This window comes from Oncorhynchus clarkii, chromosome 14 (genome assembly GCF_045791955.1).
Source record: "Oncorhynchus clarkii lewisi isolate Uvic-CL-2024 chromosome 14, UVic_Ocla_1.0, whole genome shotgun sequence".
Taxonomy (NCBI): Eukaryota; Metazoa; Chordata; class Actinopteri; order Salmoniformes; family Salmonidae; genus Oncorhynchus; species Oncorhynchus clarkii.
The window spans coordinates 30,172,399-30,194,645 of record NC_092160.1 but is presented as its reverse complement, the minus strand read 5'-3'; the positions used below and the strand labels follow the sequence as shown (position 1 = coordinate 30,194,645).

General features: G+C 50.5%; 1 protein-coding gene across 1 annotated transcript in view; it reads right to left on the bottom strand.

Annotated features, from left to right (window-relative positions):
* Positions 1–489: 489 nt before the first annotated feature.
* LOC139366062 (disintegrin and metalloproteinase domain-containing protein 19-like) overlaps positions 490–22,247 on the bottom strand; it is a 113,682-nt gene continuing 91,924 nt past the window's right edge. Inside the window, exons 14-23 of the mRNA XM_071103150.1 lie at positions 6,892–7,087; positions 6,460–6,568; positions 6,123–6,336; positions 5,644–5,721; positions 5,200–5,308; positions 3,293–3,431; positions 2,986–3,139; positions 2,555–2,836; positions 1,278–1,537; positions 490–1,099 (exon numbers count right to left, since the gene is read on the bottom strand). Coding sequence (XP_070959251.1) covers positions 1,069–1,099; positions 1,278–1,537; positions 2,555–2,836; positions 2,986–3,139; positions 3,293–3,431; positions 5,200–5,308; positions 5,644–5,721; positions 6,123–6,336; positions 6,460–6,568; positions 6,892–7,087 — 1,572 coding nt within the window. The 3' untranslated portion in view covers positions 490–1,068. The remainder of the gene's footprint in view (positions 1,100–1,277; positions 1,538–2,554; positions 2,837–2,985; positions 3,140–3,292; positions 3,432–5,199; positions 5,309–5,643; positions 5,722–6,122; positions 6,337–6,459; positions 6,569–6,891; positions 7,088–22,247) is intronic.

Below are 22,247 nucleotides of genomic sequence, written 5' to 3'. Positions count from 1 at the left end.
TAAGGGGGCTGAATAATTTTGCACGCCCAATTTTTCAGTTTTTGATTTGTTAAAAAAGTTTGAAATATCCAATAAATGTCGTCCCACTTCATGATTGTGTCCCACTTGTTGTTGATTCTTCACAAAAAAATACAGTTTTATATCTTCATGTTTGTAGCCTGAAATGTGGCAAAAGGTCGCAAAGTTCAAGGGGGCCGAATACTTTCGCAAGGCACTGTAGTTATACAGGAACAATTAACCTTCAAGGTGTACAAATATACATTCATTCAGTCAGTCAGAAGACCTGCATTTAGCACCCAACACAACAAGAACAGTACAATATACAAGACATAAAAAAAAACACAAAGGCTTACCAAAACAATATATAATTTTCTAATAGTTACTGCAACATTTGATATGTCCCTCGTCTTAGGCCAGCCTATCGTTTATTCACAAACTAGAAGCATTAACCATCATTCTGTGCGTGGCGTTGTCGTAATATAAGACTCCAGACTCATGCTCCTGTAGAAACCATATACAGTACATTGACTTTAAACACCAGTTTCTTTGCTCTGAAGCTTTGCAAATAAATACACCTGAAACAGCATATCAATACATGATACTGTTAACCCATGGTATAAGGTAGCATCCACAAGAACTAAATGAGTCGATAAAGTCTTTAAATATTACAAGTATACAGGACACCTGGTTTCAAGAGGTAAGGCAAGACATAGCCTGGCATCTAGCCTAGTAGCCAGAGATGTTTCTTAATCAGGAAACTCCTTTGTCTTTGTTGTTGGAATGAAATAAAAACACTGAACTGGCCAACAGAGGAGGCTTCCCTGGACAGATCTGAAATGGAACCATATTCCCTATATAGTGTAGTACTTTTAGGTTGCCATTTTGGACTGAGACCCTGTGTGTCCAGCTGTGGCCCTCCTCTCTCCTTTGCCACACTGTCATGTTCTTCATAAAGGCTGATGGTCTTCTTTGGACGCAGGTGGAAAAACATCCAGCTCACAGAGAGAAAAGAGATACCCAGTTAGATGTCCAGTAATCTCACTGAGCTCAGGGTTCCAGTGTTGGTCCTCATCTCCTCCCTGAGATCATCTTTTGGGATCTAGAAAAGAAAGTGGAACGTCATGAAAATAACAGATCTGTTGATAATTATGCCTAACTTTTCTGTTGCTTTGGAATCTAGAACAGAAAATAGACTCACAACTAGTGCACTATAAAGGAAAAGGGGTTCCATTAGGGACACAGGCTAACAAAAAACGTTCTTGATATTCTGCACTTACCTGCTGGGTTTCTTCTGTCCACCAGGTGGCGCCAGATTGGACTTTCCTCTCTGTAACACATCTGATGATATTTGGGGTTTGGAGAGTGGGCAGGGGGGTGGGGGTCTGTTGGGGGGGTCAGGTCTGTGTGTGTGAGGTGTTGAGGGGGAGGACTGGGGGCTGGGGGGCAGGATGGCTAGAGGAAGGGGCTGGAGGAGTCCTTTCTGCTGGGCTAGGTGGCTGGGGATGGGAGGAGGTTTAGGCTTGGGCTGCGGCAGAGGCTGGAGAGAGGGCTGGGGCTGGAGGAAGGGTTGAGGCTGGGGCTGTAGATAGGGTTGGGGCTTGGGCTGGAGGGATGGTTGGGGCTTGGTCTGGAGGGATAATTGGGGCTTGGGCTGGAGAGATAATTGAGGCTTGGGCTGGAGAGCGGGTTGGGGCTTGGGCTGGAGGGAGAGCTGAAGCTGGGGCTGGAGGGATGGTTGGGGCTTGGTCTGGAGGAATGGTTGAGGCTGGGGCTGGAGAGCGGGTTGGGGCTGGGGCTGGAGAGATGGTTGGGGCTGGGGCTGGAGGGAGGGTTGGGGCTTGGGCTGGAGAGAGGGTTGGGGCTTGGGCTGGAGAGAGGGTTGGGGCTTGGGCTGTAGGGATGGTTGAGGCTGGGGCTGGAGGGATGGTTGAGGCTGGGGCTGGAGAGCGGGTTGGGGCTGGGGCTGGAAAGATGGTTGGGGCTGGGGCTGGAGGGATGGTTGGGGCTGGAGGGAGGGTTGGGGCTGGGGCTGGAGAGCGGGTTGGGGCTGGGGCTGGGGCTGGAGAGCGGTTTGGGGCTGGAGAGCGGGTTGGGGCTGGAGGGATGGTTGGGGCTTGGGCTGGAGGGATGGTTGGGGCTGGGGCTGGGGATGGAGAGCGGTTTGGGGCTGGAGAGCGGGTTGGGGCTGGGGCTGGAGGGATGGTTGAGGCTGGGGCTGGAGGGAGGGTTGGGGCTTGGGCTGGAGAGAGGGTTGGGGCTTGGGCTGGAGAGAGGGTTGGGGCTTGGGCTGGAGGGATGGTTGAGGCTGGGGCTGGAGAGCGGGTTGGGGATGGGGCTGGAGGGAGGTTTGGGGATGGGGCTGGAGGGAGGGTTGGGGTTGGGGCTGGAGGGAGGGTTGGGGCTTGGGCTGGAGGGAGGGTTGGGGCTTGGGCTGGAGGGATTTTTGGGGCTGGGGCTGGAGGGAGGGTTTGGGCTGGGGCTGGAGGGAGGGTTGGGGCTGGAGGGATGGTTGGGGCAGGGGCTGGAGAGCGGGTTGGGGATGGGGCTGGAGAGCGGGTTGGGGCTGGAGGGAGGGTTGGGGCTTGGGCTGGAGGGAGGGTTGGGGCTTGGGCTGGAGGGAGGGTTGGGGCTGGGGCTGGAGGGAGGGTTGGGGCTGGGGCTGGAGGGAGGGTTGGGGCTGGGGCTGGAGGGAGGGTTGGGGCTGGGGCTGGAGGGAGGGTTGGGGATTAGGCTGGGATAGAGCCTGTCTCTGCTGGGCTATGTAAGGAGGGGGTTGAACTGTGGGACAGAAGACAGGGTGCCTGGTGGAGAGGCTGGGACAAGGTGTGGACGGACTCTGTGAAGGACAAACAATCACTCACAGCTTTACTGTCAGAACATTTACAAGTATTATTTTGTTATTTACCTGTCAAGAGTACCCTTTTTTTAGCATTGACTGTACCGCACTGTACATACCACGTACTGTGGTGTAACAGGTGAATGAACAGATCCCCTCACCAGCCTGTCTGAGCCATGTCTTGTCAGTAGGAAGGTAGGGTTGGCATGGCTGTTGGCAAGACTGTTGGCAAGGTGACCATTGGCAAGACTGTTGGCTTGTAGATGTTTGGCTTCAGCAGGGACTGAACATCTGACTGGACAACTAAGGAGTAAAACACAGTGCTTTTCATTCTTGAAGTTCAATTTGAGATGTTGTTTACTGTGCAATGTCTATGTTGCATATTTGCTTTGAATAACATATGACAAATCCAAACAGTTAAAGATGTGAAAACAATAGAAAGACTGAGTTACACACATTGTCTTGGGTGGTGGGACTGAGGTCTTCAGAGGAAAGTTTTTATGTAGTTTATGGCTGTAGCAGCACCACAGTCCCACAGCAGCCAATAGGACAAAGAGAACCAAGGGGAGGAGCAACAGGACAGGACGTATACTGCCTATAAACACAAATAGCATCAACAACGGAGGTCAGAGCAAACCTGTAAGATATGACTTGAAAACCAACAATCAAATATATGTGGTTTAACCTAGTAGTCTTTTGCAACACCACATCAGTTACACTGGCAAAAAGAAGTATGTGAACCCTTTGGAATTAACTCAATTTCTGCATAAATCGGACATAAAATTTGATCTGATCTTCATCTAAGTCACAACAATAGACAAACACAGTGTGCTTAAACTAATAACACACAAATTACTGTATTTTTCTTGTCTATATTGAATACCTAATTTAAACATTCAGACTGTAGGTTGGGAAAAGCATGTGAACCCCTAGGCTAATGACCCCTAGGCTAATGACCCCTAGGCTAATGACCCCTAGGCTAATTGGAGTCAGGAGTCAGCTAACCTGGAGTCCAATCAATGAGACGAGATTGGAGCTGCACTGCCCTATAATAAACACTCACAAAATTTGAGTTGACTATTCACAAGAAGCATTGCCTGATGTGAACCATGCCTCGAACAAAAGAGATCTCAGAAGGCCTAAGATTAAGAATTGTTGACTTGCATAAAGCTGGAAAGGGTTACAAAAGTATCTCTAAAAGCCTTGATGTTCATCAGTCCACAGTAAGACAAATTGTCTATAAATGGAGAAAGTTCAGCACTGTTGCTACTCTCCATAGGAGTGGCCGTCCTGCAAAGATGACTGCAAGAGCACAGCACAGAATGATCAATGAGGTTAAGAAGAATCCTAGTGTGTCAGCTAAAGACTTAGAGAAATCTCTGGAACATGCTAACATCTCTGTTAACGAGTCTACGATACGTAAAACACTAAACAAGAATGGTGTCCATGGGAGGACACCACGGAAGAAGCCACTGCTGTCCAAAAAAACAATGCTGCGCGTCTGAAGTTCGCAAAAGAGCACCTGGGTGTTCCACAACGCTGCTGGCAAAATATTATGGGGACAGATGAAACTAAAGTTGAGTTGTTTGGAAGGAACACACAACACTTTGTGTGGAGAAAAAAACAACAACATCAAAACTTAATCCCAACTGTAAAGTCTGGTGGAGGGAGCGTCACGGTTTGGGCTGCTTTGCTGCCTCAGGGCCTGGACAGCTTGCTATCATTAACGGAAAAATCAATTCCCAAGATTATCTAGACATTTTGCAGGAGAATGTAAGGTTCTCTGTCCGTCAAATTTAAGCCCAACAGAAGTTTGGTGATGCAACAGGACAACGACCCAAAACACAGACGTAAATCAACAAAAGAATGACTTCAGAAGAAAATACGCTGTCTGGAGTGGCCCAGTCAGAGTCCTGACCTCAACACGATTGAGATGCTGTGGCATGACCTAATGAAACCGGTTCACACCAGAGATCCCAAGAATATTACTGAACTGAAATAGTTCAGCAATATTGTGCAGGTCTGATCCGCAAGACAGAAAACATTTGGTTGAAGTTATTGCTGCCAAAGGAGTGTCAACCAATTATTAAATCCAAGGGTTCACATACTTCTCCCACCCTGCACTGCGAATGTTTACACGGTGTGTTCAATAAAGACATGAAAACGTAGAATTGTTTGTGTGTTATTAGTTTAAGCAGACTGTGTCTATTGTTGTGATGTAGATGAAGATCAGATCACATTTATTACCAAATTAAGCAGAAATACAAAGGGTTCACATACGTTTTCTTGCCACTGTATTAGATTTAATTGACTGACCAACTGAATCATTATTTTAGTGACTCGTTGGTTGATTGATAACATACTGTGGTTAATGACAGGGCCACTGTCGACACTCCCTCCTGTCCCCTCCTGGTCACACAGGGGAGGGGCCCAGCCTGAGTCACAGTGGCAGTGGTGATTGTTGTTACACAGCTAGAGAAAGAGAGAGAGAGAGAGAGAGAGAGAGAGAGAGAGAGAGAGAGAGAGAGAGAGGAGGAGGAGGAGGAGAGAAAATGAGAGATAAGTAGTGGTTATTGTTATAGAGAGAGAGAGAAGAAGAAACCACAATACGGTTTCAACACTAACAACCTGTCAATATTCCTCCTACTCTATATAATGTGTTATAACAGCTTTATTAAACCCCTCCATCCATAACCTCAGACCCAACACCTTCTCCTCCCTTATTCTGCAGTAGCCCATATGCCTAACTCCCCCTCCCACATCCCTCCCATACCCTTCCCCTATCACACATCCAGCCCCTCCTATACCCCATGGCCGTGGCACTTGGCATTGCACTCATCCGCTCTCAGGAAAGACGCGTTGCGGCACTCTCCTCCGAAACAGATCTGTTACAGAGAGAGAGAGAGAAGGAGAGAGAGAGAGAGAGAGAGAGAGAGAGAGAGAGAGAGAGAGAGAGAGAGAGAGAGAGAGAGAGAGAGAGAGAGAGAGAGAGAGAGAGAGAGAGAGAGAGAGAGAGAGGGATGAGAGAGAGAGATAATCATTATCATAAGTAGATAGTCCAGTCCATCCTGCCACAACAGAGAGCTCTTAGAGGACTAAAATACAGACACACTGACAGAACATCTGCAGGAGGAGACAAACACAGGAAAATAATACATCTCCCATCTGCAGGAGGAGACAAACACGGGAAAATAATACATCTCCCTGGACAGAACTGCAAATGCAGCATAGAGCCCAGAGACACACACACACCCCACACCCGTCCCTTCTCATCTCCCCTCCTCACCGAGTCCTCTCCACACTTGGTCCCAGTCATGACCAGTCCCGGGTCCAGTGTGTCCCCCTGTTCCTCGTCCCCCTGGCCTGGTCGGTAAACGTGTGTCCCCCTACAGAGGATCTTCCCATTACCCACCCGGACCGTGGTGTCGATGGGAACAGCGTTGGTCTCCAGGGGCTTGGAGGCTGAACTCACACACTGGATCTTACCACATCTAGCATCCCTGAAACAGCAGAAAGGTCATATGTATTCGTATATGTAGGGATGGAAGATAAATAAAGGGATAAATGGAAGTTGAAGGATCACATGTATTTGGTGCCAACGTTTGGTAAATGTGTCTCCTCACCTGTCTCTGCATCCTCTGTATTTACCCAGCAGGTCTTTGCCACAGTTCCCAAAGGAGTCTCCTGCCTCGTTCACCTTCTGAAAGCACAGGTCTGGAGCAGCACGGCCATCTAAAGAGGATAAAACACACAGTGTTATATCACCTCCTGCTAGCAGACAGATGTTCCTGTGGTCAGTTAAAGCCTGTCCTGTGAAGATCACTGATTATAAAAACAGAAACAACACCAAACAGAAAGCCCAGTAACAAGCCCTAATCCTTCTCCCTTCGAACCAATCTGAAGCACCCAGATAGGTGGGAGCAATATTTTGGAAACAATGGATTTCAATAGGGGAGCGTTAAATTGAAAAGTGCTGTAAAACCAATTTTTACTTTATAACAGGATGCAATAACACGTCTACTATCTCTGCCCTAGAGTGATTGACAGGTACTAACCCCGCCCCCAGAGTGATTGACACTGCTGCTCCAGGGTGAGACACATGCCGGTGTAGCAGTAGGCCTGCCCCCCTGCACAGGAAGTACCATCCACCAGGTATAAGTTAGAAGGACAAGACTCCGCCTTCCCATCACAGTACTCAGGAAGGTCACATGACCCGGATGGAGTACGACACAACACACCTGGACTCTTCAACTAGAGAGAAAGAGAGAGAGACAGAGAGAGAGAGATAGACAGAGAGAGATAAACAGAGAGAGAGATAGAGATTGGAGGAAGGGAGAGAGAGAGAGATTGGAGGAAAAGAGAGGGATAGAGATTGAAGGAAGAGACAGAGAGATCAATTACAAGTCTTAGAATCAGCTATTAAAGAGTATCAGAATCCACTGGATTCTCCAATTACATTGAATGAACTACAGGACAAAATACAAAACCTCCAACCCAAAAAGGCCTGTGGTGTTGCATCTAGATCTTTTGCACAGATTCTGTCAGACCTGGGCCCTGACAGTAAATCTTAGTAAGACCAAAATAATGGTGTTCCAAAAAAGGTCCAGTCTCCTGGACCACAAATACAAATTCCATCTTGACACTGTTGACCTAGAGCACACAAAAAACTATACATACCTCGGCCTAAACATCAGCGCCACAGGTAACTTCCACAAAGCTGTGAACGATCTGAGAAACAAGGCAAGAAGGGCCTTCGCTGCCATCAAAAGCAGCATAAAATTCTGGCAAAAAATACTTGAATCAATTATAGAACCCAATTTCCCTTTATGGTTGTGAGGTCTGGGGTCCACTCACCAACCAAGAATTCGCAACATGGGAAAAACACCAAATTTAGACTCTGCATGCAGAATTCTCCAAAATATCCTCAGTATACAACGTAGAACACCAAATAATGCATACAGAGCAGAATTAGGCCAATATACGCTAATTATCAAAATCCATAAAAGAGCCGTTGAATTCTACAAACACCTAAAAGGAAGCGATTCCCAAACCTTCCATAACAAAGCCATCACCTACAGAGAGATGAACCTGGAGAAGAGTCCCCTAAGCAAGCTGGTCCTGGGGCTCTGTTCACAAACACAAACACACCCTACAGAGAGATGAACCTGGAGAAGAGTCCCCTAAGCAAGCTGGTCCTGGGGCTCTGTTCACAAACACAAACACACCCTACAGAGAGATGAACCTGGAGAAGAGTCCCCTAAGCAAGCTGGTCCTGGGGCTCTGTTCACAAACACAAACACACCCCACAGAGAGATGAACCTGGAGAAGAGTCCCCTAAGCAAGCTGGTCCTGGGGCTCTGTTCACAAACACAAACACACCCCACAGAGAGATGAACCTGGAGAAGAGTCCCCTAAGCAAGCTGGTCCTGGGGCTCTGTCCACAAACACAAACACACCCCACAGAGAGATGAACCTGGAGAAGAGTCCCCTAAGCAAGCTGGTCCTGGGGGTCTGTCCACAAACACACCCCACAGAGAGATGAACCTGGAGAAGAGTCCCCTAAGCAAGCTGGTCCTGGGGCTCTGTTCACAAACACAAACACACCCCACAGAGAGATGAACCTGGAGAAGAGTCCCCTAAGCAAGCTGGTCCTGGGGCTCTGTTCACAAACACAAACACACCCCACAGAGAGATGAACCTGGAGAAGAGTCCCCTAAGCAAGCTGGTCCTGGGGCTCTGTCCACAAACACAAACACAGCCCACAGAGAGATGAACCTGGAGAAGAGTCCCCTAAGCAAGCTGGTCCTGGGGCTCTTTTCACAAACACAAACACACCCTACAGAGAGATGAACCTGGAGAAGAGTCCCCTAAGCAAGCTGGTCCTGGGGCTCTGTCCACAAACACACCCCACAGAGAGATGAACCTGGAGAAGAGTCCCCTAAGCAAGCTGGTCCTGGGGCTCTGTCCACAAACACAAACACACCCCACAGAGAGATGAACCTGGAGAAGAGTCCCCTAAGCAAGCTGGTCCTGGGGCTCTGTCCACAAACACAAACACACCCCACAGAGAGATGAACCTGGAGAAGAGTCTCCTAAGCAAGCTGGTCCTGGGGCTCTGTCCACAAACACAAACACACCCCACAGAGAGATGAACCTGGAGAAGAGTCCCCTAAGCAAGCTGGTCCTGGGGCTCTGTCCACAAACACAAACACACCCTACAGAGAGATGAACCTGGAGAAGAGTCCCCTAAGCAAGCTGGTCCTGGGGCTCTGTTCACAAACACAAACACACCCTACAGAGAGATGAACCTGGAGAAGAGTCCCCTAAGCAAGCTGGTCCTGGGGCTCTGTTCACAAACACAAACACACCCTACAGAGAGATGAACCTGGAGAAGAGTCCCCTAAGCAAGCTGGTCCTGGGGCTCTGTCCACAAACACAAACACACCCTACAGAGAGATGAACCTGGAGAAGAGTCCCCTAAGCAAGCTGGTCCTGGGGCTTTGTTCACAAACACAAACACACCCTACAGAGAGACGAACCTGGAGAAGAGTCCCCTAAGCAAGCTGGTCCTGGGGCTTTGTTCACAAACACAAACACACCCTACAGAGAGGTGAACCTGGAGAAGAGTCCCCTAAGCAAGCTGGTCCTGGGGCTCTGTTCACAAACACAAACACACCCCACAGAGAGATGAACCTGGAGAAGAGTCCCCTAAGCAAGCTGGTCCTGGGGCTCTGTTCACAAACACAAACACACCCTACAGAGAGATGAACCTGGAGAAGAGTCCCCTAAGCAAGCTGGTCCTGGGGCTCTGTTCACAAACACAAACACACCCTACAGAGAGATGAACCTGGAGAAGAGTCCCCTAAGCAAGCTGGTCCTGGGGCTCTGTTCACAAACACAAACACACCCTACAGAGAGATGAACCTGGAGAAGAGTCCCCTAAGCAAGCTGGTCCTGGGGCTCTGTTCACAAACACAAACACACCCCACAGAGAGATGAACCTGGAGAAGAGTCCCCTAAGCAAGCTGGTCCTGGGGCTCTGTCCACAAACACAAACACAGCCCACAGAGAGATGAACCTGGAGAAGAGTCCCCTAAGCAAGCTGGTCCTGGGGCTCTTTTCACAAACACAAACACACCCTACAGAGAGATGAACCTGGAGAAGAGTCCCCTAAGCAAGCTGGTCCTGGGGCTCTGTCCACAAACACAAACACACCCCACAGAGAGATGAACCTGGAGAAGAGTCCCCTAAGCAAGCTGGTCCTGGGGCTCTGTCCACAAACACAAACACACCCCACAGAGAGATGAACCTGGAGAAGAGTCCCCTAAGCAAGCTGGTCCTGGGGCTCTGTCCACAAACACAAACACACCCTACAGAGAGATGAACCTGGAGAAGAGTCCCCTAAGCAAGCTGGTCCTGGGGCTCTGTTCACAAACACAAACACACCCTACAGAGAGATGAACCTGGAGAAGAGTCCCCTAAGCAAGCTGGTCCTGGGGCTTTGTTCACAAACACAAACACACCCTACAGAGAGACGAACCTGGAGAAGAGTCCCCTAAGCAAGCTGGTCCTGGGGCTTTGTTCACAAACACAAACACACCCTACAGAGAGGTGAACCTGGAGAAGAGTCCCCTAAGCAAGCTGGTCCTGGGGCTCTGTTCACAAACACAAACACACCCCACAGAGAGATGAACCTGGAGAAGAGTCCCCTAAGCAAGCTGGTCCTGGGGCTCTGTTCACAAACACAAACACACCCTACAGAGAGATGAACCTGGAGAAGAGTCCCCTAAGCAAGCTGGTCCTGGGGCTCTGTTCACAAACACAAACACACCCTACAGAGAGATGAACCTGGAGAAGAGTCCCCTAAGCAAGCTGGTCCTGGGGCTCTGTTCACAAACACAAACACACCCTACAGAGAGATGAACCTGGAGAAGAGTCCCCTAAGCAAGCTGGTCCTGGGGCTCTGTTCACAAACACAAACACACCCTACAGAGAGATGAACCTGGAGAAGAGTCCCCTAAGCAAGCTGGTCCTGGGGCTCTTTTCATAAACACAAACACACCCCACAGAGAGATGAACCTGGAGAAGAGTCCCCTAAGCAAGCTGGTCCTGGGGCTCTGTCCACAAACACAAACACAGCCCACAGAGAGATGAACCTGGAGAAGAGTCCCCTAAGCAAGCTGGTCCTGGGGCTCTTTTCACAAACACAAACACACCCTACAGAGAGATGAACCTGGAGAAGAGTCCCCTAAGCAAGCTGGTCCTGGGGCTCTGTCCACAAACACAAACACACCCCACAGAGAGATGAACCTGGAGAAGAGTCCCCTAAGCAAGCTGGTCCTGGGGCTCTGTCCACAAACACAAACACACCCCACAGAGAGATGAACCTGGAGAAGAGTCCCCTAAGCAAGCTGGTCCTGGGGCTCTGTCCACAAACACAAACACACCCTACAGAGAGATGAACCTGGAGAAGAGTCCCCTAAGCAAGCTGGTCCTGGGGCTCTGTTCACAAACACAAACACACCCTACAGAGAGATGAACCTGGAGAAGAGTCCCCTAAGCAAGCTGGTCCTGGGGCTTTGTTCACAAACACAAACACACCCTACAGAGAGACGAACCTGGAGAAGAGTCCCCTAAGCAAGCTGGTCCTGGGGCTTTGTTCACAAACACAAACACACCCTACAGAGAGGTGAACCTGGAGAAGAGTCCCCTAAGCAAGCTGGTCCTGGGGCTCTGTTCACAAACACAAACACACCCCACAGAGAGATGAACCTGGAGAAGAGTCCCCTAAGCAAGCTGGTCCTGGGGCTCTGTTCACAAACACAAACACACCCTACAGAGAGATGAACCTGGAGAAGAGTCCCTAAGCAAGCTGGTCCTGGGGCTCTGTTCACAAACACAAACACACCCCACAGAGAGATGAACCTGGAGAAGAGTCCCCTAAGCAAGCTGGTCCTGGGGCTCTGTTCACAAACACAAACACACCCCACAGAGAGATGAACCTGGAGAAGAGTTCCCTAAGCAAGCTGGTCCTGGGGCTCTGTCCACAAACACAAACACACCCTACAGAGAGATGAACCTGGAGAAGAGTCCCCTAAGCAAGCTGGTCCTGGGGCTCTGTTCACAAACACAAACACACCCTACAGAGAGATGAACCTGGAGAAGAGTCCCCTAAGCAAGCTGGTCCTGGGGCTCTGTTCACAAACACAAACACACCCTACAGAGAGATGAACCTGGAGAAGAGTCCCCTAAGCAAGCTGGTCCTGGGGCTCTGTTCACAAACACAAACACACCCCACAGAGAGATGAACCTGGAGAAGAGTCCCCTAAGCAAGCTGGTCCTGGGGCTCTGTTCACAAACACAAACACACCCTACAGAGAGATGAACCTGGAGAAGAGTCCCCTAAGCAAGCTGGTCCTGGGGCTCTGTTCACAAACACAAACACACCCCACAGAGAGATGAACCTGGAGAAGAGTCCCCTAAGCAAGCTGGTCCTGGGGCTCTGTTCACAAACACAAACACACCCCACAGAGAGATGAACCTGGAGAAGAGTTCCCTAAGCAAGCTGGTCCTGGGGCTCTGTCCACAAACACAAACACACCCTACAGAGAGATTAACCTGGAGAAGAGTCCCCTAAGCAAGCTGGTCCTGGGGCTCTGTTCACAAACACAAACACACCCTACAGAGAGATGAACCTGGAGAAGAGTCCCCTAAGCAAGCTGGTCCTGGGGCTCTGTCCACAAACACAAACACACCCCACAGAGAGATGAACCTGGAGAAGAGTCCCCTAAGCAAGCTGGTCCTGGGGCTCTGTTCAAAAACACAAACACACCCTACAGAGAGATGAACCTGGAGAAGAGTCCCCTAAGCAAGCTGGTTCTGGGGATCTGTTCACAAACACAAACACACCCCACAGAGAGATGAACCTGGAGAAGAGTCCCCTAAGCAAGCTGGTCCTGGGGCTCTGTTCACAAACACAAACACACCCTACAGAGAGATGAACCTGGAGAAGAGTCCCCTAAGCAAGCTGGTCCTGGGGCTCTGTCCACAAACACAAACACACCCCACAGAGAGATGAACCTGGAGAAGAGTCCCCTAAGCAAGCTGGTCCTGGGGCTCTGTCCACAAACACAAACACACCCCACAGAGAGATGAACCTGGAGAAGAGTCCCCTAAGCAAGCTGGTCCTGGGGCTCTGTCCACAAACACAAACACAGCCCACAGAGAGATGAACCTGGAAAAGAGTCCCCTAAGCAAGCTGGTACTGGGGCTCTGTCCACAAACACAAACACACCCCACAGAGAGATGAACCTGGAGAAGAGTCCCCTAAGCAAGCTGGTCCTGGGGCTCTGTTCACAAACACAAACACACCCTACAGAGAGATGAACCTGGAGAAGAGTCCCCTAAGAAAGCTGGTCCTGGGGCTCTGTCCACAAACACAAACACACCCCACAGAGAGATGAACCTGGAGAAGAGTCCCCTAAGCAAGCTGGTCCTGGGGCTCTGTTCACAAACACAAACACACCCTACAGAGAGATGAACCTGGAGAAGAGTCCCCTAAGCAAGCTGGTCCTGGGGCTCTGTTCACAAACACAAACACACCCTACAGAGAGATGAACCTGGAGAAGAGTCCCCTAAGCAAGCTGGTCCTGGGGCTCTGTTCACAAACACAAACACACCCTACAGAGAGATGAACCTGGAGAAGAGTCCCCTAAGCAAGCTGGTCCTGGGGCTCTGTTCACAAACACAAACACACCCCACAGAGAGATGAACCTGGAGAAGAGTCCCCTAAGCAAGCTGGTCCTGGGGCTCTGTCCACAAACACAAACACAGCCCACAGAGAGATGAACCTGGAGAAGAGTCCCCTAAGCAAGCTGGTCCTGGGGCTCTTTTCACAAACACAAACACACCCTACAGAGAGATGAACCTGGAGAAGAGTCCCCTAAGCAAGCTGGTCCTGGGGCTCTGTCCACAAACACAAACACACCCCACAGAGAGATGAACCTGGAGAAGAGTCCCCTAAGCAAGCTGGTCCTGGGGCTCTGTCCACAAACACAAACACACCCCACAGAGAGATGAACCTGGAGAAGAGTCCCCTAAGCAAGCTGGTCCTGGGGCTCTGTCCACAAACACAAACACACCCTACAGAGAGATGAACCTGGAGAAGAGTCCCCTAAGCAAGCTGGTCCTGGGGCTCTGTTCACAAACACAAACACACCCTACAGAGAGATGAACCTGGAGAAGAGTCCCCTAAGCAAGCTGGTCCTGGGGCTCTGTTCACAAACACAAACACACCCTACAGAGAGATGAACCTTAGAGAAGAGTCCCCTAAGCAAGCTGGTCCTGGGGCTCTGTCCACAAACACAAACACACCCTACAGAGAGATGAACCTGGAGAAGAGTCCCTTAAGCAAGCTGGTCCTGGGGCTTTGTTCACAAACACAAACACACCCTACAGAGAGACGAACCTGGAGAAGAGTCCCCTAAGCAAGCTGGTCCTGGGGCTTTGTTCACAAACACAAACACACCCTACAGAGAGGTGAACCTGGAGAAGAGTCCCCTAAGCAAGCTGGTCCTGGGGCTCTGTTCACAAACACAAACACACCCCACAGAGAGATGAACCTGGAGAAGAGTCCCCTAAGCAAGCTGGTCCTGGGGCTCTGTTCACAAACACAAACACACCCTACAGAGAGATGAACCTGGAGAAGAGTCCCTAAGCAAGCTGGTCCTGGGGCTCTGTTCACAAACACAAACACACCCCACAGAGAGATGAACCTGGAGAAGAGTCCCCTAAGCAAGCTGGTCCTGGGGCTCTGTTCACAAACACAAACACACCCCACAGAGAGATGAACCTGGAGAAGAGTTCCCTAAGCAAGCTGGTCCTGGGGCTCTGTCCACAAACACAAACACACCCTACAGAGAGATGAACCTGGAGAAGAGTCCCCTAAGCAAGCTGGTCCTGGGACTCTGTTCACAAACACAAACACACCCTACAGAGAGATGAACCTGGAGAAGAGTCCCCTAAGCAAGCTGGTCCTGGGGCTCTGTCCACAAACACAAACACACCCCACAGAGAGATGAACCTGGAGAAGAGTCCCCTAAGCAAGCTGGTCCTGGGGCTCTGTTCACAAACACAAACACACCCTACAGAGAGATGAACCTGGAGAAGAGTCCCCTAAGCAAGCTGGTCCTGGGTCTCTGTTCACAAACACAAACACACCCCACAGAGAGATGAACCTGGAGAAGAGTCCCCTAAGCAAGCTGGTACTGGGGCTCTGTTCACAAACACAAACACACCCTACAGAGAGATGAACCTGGAGAAGAGTCCCCTAAGCAAGCTGGTCCTGGGGCTCTGTTCACAAACACAAACACACCCAACAGAGAGATGAACCTGGAGAAGAGTCCCCTAAGCAAGCTGGTCCTGGGGCTCTGTTCACAAGCACAAACACACCCTACAGAGAGATAAACCTGGAGAAGAGTCCCCTAAGCAAGCTGGTCCTGGGGCTCTGTACACAAACACAAACACACCCCACAGAGAGATGAACCTGGAGAAGAGTCCCCTAAGCAAGCTGGTCCTGGGGCTCTGTCCACAAACACAAACACACCCCACAGAGAGATGAACCTGGAGAAGAGTCCCCTAAGCAAGCTGGTCCTGGGGCTCTGTCCACAAACACAAACACACCCCACAGAGAGATGAACCTGGAGAAGAGTCACCTAAGCAAGCTGGTACTGGGGCTCTGTCCACAAACACAAACACACCCCACAGAGAGATGAACCTGGAGAAGAGTCCCCTAAGCAAGCTGGTTCTGGGGATCTGTTCACAAACACAAACACACCCTACAGAGAGATGAACCTGGAGAAGAGTCCCCTAAGCAAGCTGGTCCTGGGGCTCTGTCCACAAACACAAACACACCCCACAGAGAGATGAACCTGGAGAAGAGTCCCTAAGCAAGCTGGTCCTGGGGCTCTGTTCACAAACACAAACACACCCTACAGAGAGATGAACCTGGAGAAGAGTCCCCTAAGCAAGCTGGTCCTGGGGCTCTGTTCACAAACACAAACACACCCTACATAGAGATGAACCTGGAGAAGAGTCCCCTAAGCAAGCTGGTACTGGGGCTCTGTTCACAAACACAAACACACCCTACAGAGAGATGAACCTGGAGAAGAGTCCCCTAAGCAAGCTGGTCCTGGGGCTCTGTCCACAAAAACAAACACACCCTACAGAGAGATGAACCTGGAGAAGAGTCCCCTAAGCAAGCTGGTACTGGGGCTCTGTCCACAAACACAAACACACCCCACAGAGAGATGAACCTGGAGAAGAGTCCCCTAAGCAAGCTGGTCCTGGGGCTCTGTTCACAAACACAAACACACCCTACAGAGAGATGAACCTGGAGAAGAGTCCCCTAAGAAAGCTGGTCCTGGGGCTCTGTCCACAAACACAAACACACCCTACAGAGAGATGAACCTGGAGAAGAGTCCCCTAAGCAAGCTGGTCCTGGGGCTCTGTTCACAAACACAAACACACCCTACAGAGAGATGAACCTGGAGAAGAGTCCCCTAAGCAAGCTGGTCCTGGGGCTCTGTTCACAAACACAAACACACCCTACAGAGAGATGAACCTGGAGAAGAGTCCCCTAAGCAAGCTGGTCCTGGGGCTCTGTCCACAAACACAAACACACCCCACAGAGAGATGAACCTGGAGAAGAGTCCCCTAAGCAAGCTGGTCCTGGGGCTCTGTCCACAAACACAAACACACCCCACAGAGAGATGAACCTGGAGAAGAGTCCCCTAAGCAAGCTGGTCCTGGGGCTCTGTTCACAAACACAAACACACCCTACAGAGAGATGAACCTGGAGAAGAGTCCCCTAAGCAAGCTGGTCCTGGGGCTCTGTTCACAAGCACAAACACACCCTACAGAGAGATAAACCTGGAGAAGAGTCCCCTAAGCAAGCTGGTCCTGGGGCTCTGTCCACAAACACAAACACACCCCACAGAGAGATGAACCTGGAGAAGAGTCCCCTAAGCAAGCTGGTCCTGGGGCTCTGTCCACAAACACAAACACACCCCACAGAGAGATGAACCTGGAGAAGAGTCCCCTAAGCAAGCTGGTCCTGGGGCTCTGTCCACAAACACAAACACACCCCACAGAGAGATGAACCTGGAGAAGAGTCACCTAAGCAAGCTGGTACTGGGGCTCTGTCCACAAACACAAACACACCCCACAGAGAGATGAACCTGGAGAAGAGTCCCCTAAGCAAGCTGGTTCTGGGGATCTGTTCACAAACACAAACACACCCTACAGAGAGATGAACCTGGAGAAGAGTCCCCTAAGCAAGCTGGTCCTGGGGCTCTGTCCACAAACACAAACACACCCCACAGAGAGATGAACCTGGAGAAGAGTCCCTAAGCAAGCTGGTCCTGGGGCTCTGTTCACAAACACAAACACACCCTACAGAGAGATGAACCTGGAGAAGAGTCCCCTAAGCAAGCTGGTCCTGGGGCTCTGTTCACAAACACAAACACACCCTACATAGAGATGAACCTGGAGAAGAGTCCCCTAAGCAAGCTGGTACTGGGGCTCTGTTCACAAACACAAACACACCCTACAGAGAGATGAACCTGGAGAAGAGTCCCCTAAGCAAGCTGGTCCTGGGGCTCTGTCCACAAAAACAAACACACCCTACAGAGAGATGAACCTGGAGAAGAGTCCCCTAAGCAAGCTGGTACTGGGGCTCTGTCCACAAACACAAACACACCCCACAGAGAGATGAACCTGGAGAAGAGTCCCCTAAGCAAGCTGGTCCTGGGGCTCTGTTCACAAACACAAACACACCCTACAGAGAGATGAACCTGGAGAAGAGTCCCCTAAGAAAGCTGGTCCTGGGGCTCTGTCCACAAACACAAACACACCCTACAGAGAGATGAACCTGGAGAAGAGTCCCCTAAGCAAGCTGGTCCTGGGGCTCTGTTCACAAACACAAACACACCCTACAGAGAGATGAACCTGGAGAAGAGTCCCCTAAGCAAGCTGGTCCTGGGGCTCTGTTCACAAACACAAACACACCCTACAGAGAGATGAACCTGGAGAAGAGTCCCCTAAGCAAGCTGGTCCTGGGGCTCTGTCCACAAACACAAACACACCCCACAGAGAGATGAACCTGGAGAAGAGTCCCCTAAGCAAGCTGGTCCTGGGGCTCTGTCCACAAACACAAACACACCCCACAGAGAGATGAACCTGGAGAAGAGTCCCCTAAGCAAGCTGGTCCTGGGGCTCTGTTCACAAACACAAACACACCCTACAGAGAGATGAACCTGGAGAAGAGTCCCCTAAGAAAGCTGGTCCTGGGGCTCTGTCCACAAACACAAACACACCCCACAGAGAGATGAACCTGGAGAAGAGTCCCCTAAGCAAGCTGGTCCTGGGGCTCTGTTCACAAACACAAACACACCCTACAGAGAGATGAACCTGGAGAAGAGTCCCCTAAGCAAGCTGGTCCTGGGGCTCTGTTCACAAACACAAACACACCCTACAGAGAGATGAACCTGGAGAAGAGTCCCCTAAGCAAGCTGGTCCTGGGGCTCTGTTCACAAACACAAACACACCCTACAGAGAGATGAACCTGGAGAAGAGTCCCCTAAGCAAGCTGGTCCTGGGGCCCTGTTCACAAACACAAACACACCCTACAGAGAGATGAACCTGGAGAAGAGTCCCCTAAGCAAGCTGGTCCTGGGGCTCTGTCCACAAACACAAACACACCCTACAGAGAGATGAACCTGGAGAAGAGTCCCCTAAGCAAGCTGGTCCTGGGGCTCTGTTCACAAACACAAACACACCCTAAAGAGAGATGAACCTGGAGAAGAGTCCCCTAAGCAAGCTGGTCCTGGGGCTCTGTTCACAAACACAAACACACCCTACAGAGAGATGAACCTGGAGAAGAATCCCCTAAGCAAGCTGGTCCTGGGGCTCTGTTCACAAACACAAACACACCCTACAGAGAGATGAACCTGGAGAAGAGTCCCCTAAGCAAGCTGGTCCTGGGGCTCTGTTCACAAACACAAACAGACCCCACAGAGAGATGAACCTGGAGAAGAGTCCCCTAAGCAAGCTGGTCCTGGGGCTCTGTTCACAAACACAAACACACCCCACAGAGAGATGAACCTGGAGAAGAGTCCCCTAAGCAAGCTGGTCCTGGGGCTCTGTTCACAAACACAAACACACCCTACAGAGAGATGAACCTGGAGAAGAGTCCCCTAAGCAAGCTGGTCCTGGGGCTCTGTTCACAAACACAAGCACACCCTACAGAGAGATGAACCTGGAGAAGAGTCCCCTAAGCAAGCTGGTCCTGGGGCTCTGTTCACAAACACAAACACACCCCACAGAGAGATGAACCTGGAGAAGAGTCCCCTAAGCAAGCTGGTCCTGGGGCTCTGTTCACAAACACAAGCACACCCTACAGAGAGATGAACCTGGAGAAGAGTCCCCTAAGCAAGCTGGTCCTGGGGCTCTGTTCACAAACACAAACACACCCTACAGAGAGATGAACCTGGAGAAGAGTCCCCTAAGCAAGCTGGTCCTGGGGCTCTGTTCACAAACACAAACACACCCCACAGAGAGATGAACCTGGAGAAGAGTCCCCTAAGCAAGCTGGTCCTGGGGCTCTGTTCACAAACACAAACACACCCCACAGAGAGATGAACCTGGAGAAGAGTCCCCTAAGCCAGCTGGTCCTGGGGCTCTGTCCACAAACACAAACACACCCCACAGAGAGATGAACCTGGAGAAGAGTCCCCTAAGCAAGCTGGTCCTGGGGCTCTGTCCACAAACACAAACACACCCCACAGAGAGATGAACCTGGAGAAGAGTCCCCTAAGCAAGCTGGTCCTGGGGCTCTGTCGACAAACACAAACACACCCCACAGAGAGATGAACCTGGAGAAGAGTCCCCTAAGCAAGCTGGTCCTGGGGCTCTGTTCACAAACACAAACACACCCTACAGAGAGATGAACCTGGAGAAGAGTCCCCTAAGCAAGCTGGTCCTGGGGCTCTGTCCACAAACACAAACACACCCCACAGAGAGATGAACCTGGAGAAGAGTCCCCTAAGCAAGCTGGTCCTGGGGCTCTGTTCACAAACACAAACACACCCTACAGAGAGATGAACCTGGAGAAGAGTCCCCTAAGCAAGCTGGTCCTGGGGCTCTGTTCACAAACACAAACACACCCTACAGAGAGATGAACCTGGAGAAAAGTCCCCTAAGCAAGCTGGTCCTGGGGCTCTGTTCACAAACACAAACACACCCTACAGAGAGATGAACCTGGAGAAGAGTCCCCTAAGCAAGCTGGTCCTGGGGCTCTGTTCACAAACACAAACACACCCTACAGAGAGATGAACCTGGAGAAGAGTCCCCTAAGCAAGCTGGTCCTGGGGCTCTGTCCACAAACACAAACACACCCCACAGAGAGATGAACCTGGAGAAGAGTCCCCTAAGCAAGCTGGTCCTGGGGCTCTGTTCAAAAACACAAACACACCCTAAAGAGAGATGAACCTGGAGAAGAGTCCCCTAAGCAAGCTGGTCCTGGGGCTCTGTTCACAAACACAAACAGACCCCACAGAGAGATGAACCTGGAGAAGAGTCCCCTAAGCAAGCTGGTCCTGGGGCTCTGTTCACAAACACAAACACACCCCACAGAGAGATGAACCTGGAGAAGAGTTCCCTAAGCAAGCTGGTCCTGGGGCTTTGTTCACAAACACAAACACACCCTACAGAGAGATGAACCTGGAGAAGAGTCCCCTAAGCAAGCTGGTCCTGGGGCTCTGTTCACAAACACAAGCACACCCTACAGAGAGATGAACCTGGAGAAGAGTCCCCTAAGCAAGCTGGTCCTGGGGCTCTGTTCACAAACACAAACACACCCTACAGAGAGATGAACCTGGAGAAGAGTCCCCTAAGCAAGCTGGTCCTGGGGCTCTGTTCACAAACACAAACACACCCTACAGAGAGATGAACCTGGAGAAGAGTCCCCTAAGCAAGCTGGTCCTGGGGCTCGGTTCACAAACACAAACACACCCTACAGAGAGATGAACCTGGAGAAGAGTCCCCTAAGCAAGCTGGTCCTGGGGCTCTGTTCACAAACACAAACACACCCCACAGAGAGATGAACCTGGAGAAGAGTCCCCTAAGCAAGCTGGTCCTGGGGCTCTGTTCACAAACACAAACACACCCTACAGAGAGATGAACCTGGAGAAGAGTCCCCTAAGCAAGCTGGTCCAGACCCCAGCTGAACATTTTATGCTGGAAAACACTTGGTTTGTTATTTCTGATTAAAACAAAACCGCTATTCATTAAATACGAATACCGAGCTTGGTTTTGCATGGATTCTGCAATGTTTTTAGCTTTTAACAGCTAGGACTGCTATTTATTGTCCCGGAATCCCGCTTGACAGACAGGTTGAAGCCTGCTTAACAGACAGGTTGAAGCCTGATTAACAGACAGGTTGAAGCCTGCTTAACAGACAGGTTGAAGCCTGCTTAACAGACAGGTTGAAGCCTGCTTGACAGACAGGTTAAAGCCCACTTAACAGACAGGTTGAAGCCTGCTTAACAGACAGGTTGAAGCCTGCTTAACAGATAGGTTGAAGCCTGCTTGTCAGACAGGTTGAAGCCTGCTTAACAGACAGGTTGAAGCATGCTTAACAGACAGGTTGAAGCCTGCTTGTCAGACAGGTTGAAGCCTGATTAACAGACAGGTTGAAGCCTGATTAACAGACAGGTTGAAGCCTGCTTAACAGACAGGTTGAAGCCCACTTAACAGACAGGTTAAAGCCTGCTTAACAGACAGGTTGAAGCCCACTTAACAGACAGGTTGAAGCCTGCTTAACAGACAGGTTGAAGCCTGCTTGACAGACAGGTTGAAGCCCACTTAACAGACAGGTTGAAGCCTGCTTAACAGACAGGTTGAAGCCTGCTTAACAGACAGGTTGAAGCCTGCTTGACAGACAGGTTAAAGCCCACTTAACAGACAGGTTGAAGCCTGCTTAACAGACAGGTTGAAGCCTGCTTAACAGACAGGTTGAAGCCTGCTTGTCAGACAGGTTGAAGCCTGCTTAACAGACAGGTTGAAGCATGCTTAACAGACAGGTTGAAGCCTGCTTGTCAGACAGGTTGAAGCCTGATTAACAGACAGGTTGAAGCCTGATTAACAGACAGGTTGAAGCCTGCTTAACAGACAGGTTGAAGCCCACTTAACAGACAGGTTAAAGCCTGCTTAACAGACAGGTTGAAGCCCACTTAACAGACAGGTTGAAGCCTGCTTAACAGACAGGTTGAAGCCTGCTTGACAGACAGGTTGAAGCCCACTTAACAGACAGGTTGAAGCCTGCTTAACAGACAGGTTGAAGCCCACTTAATAG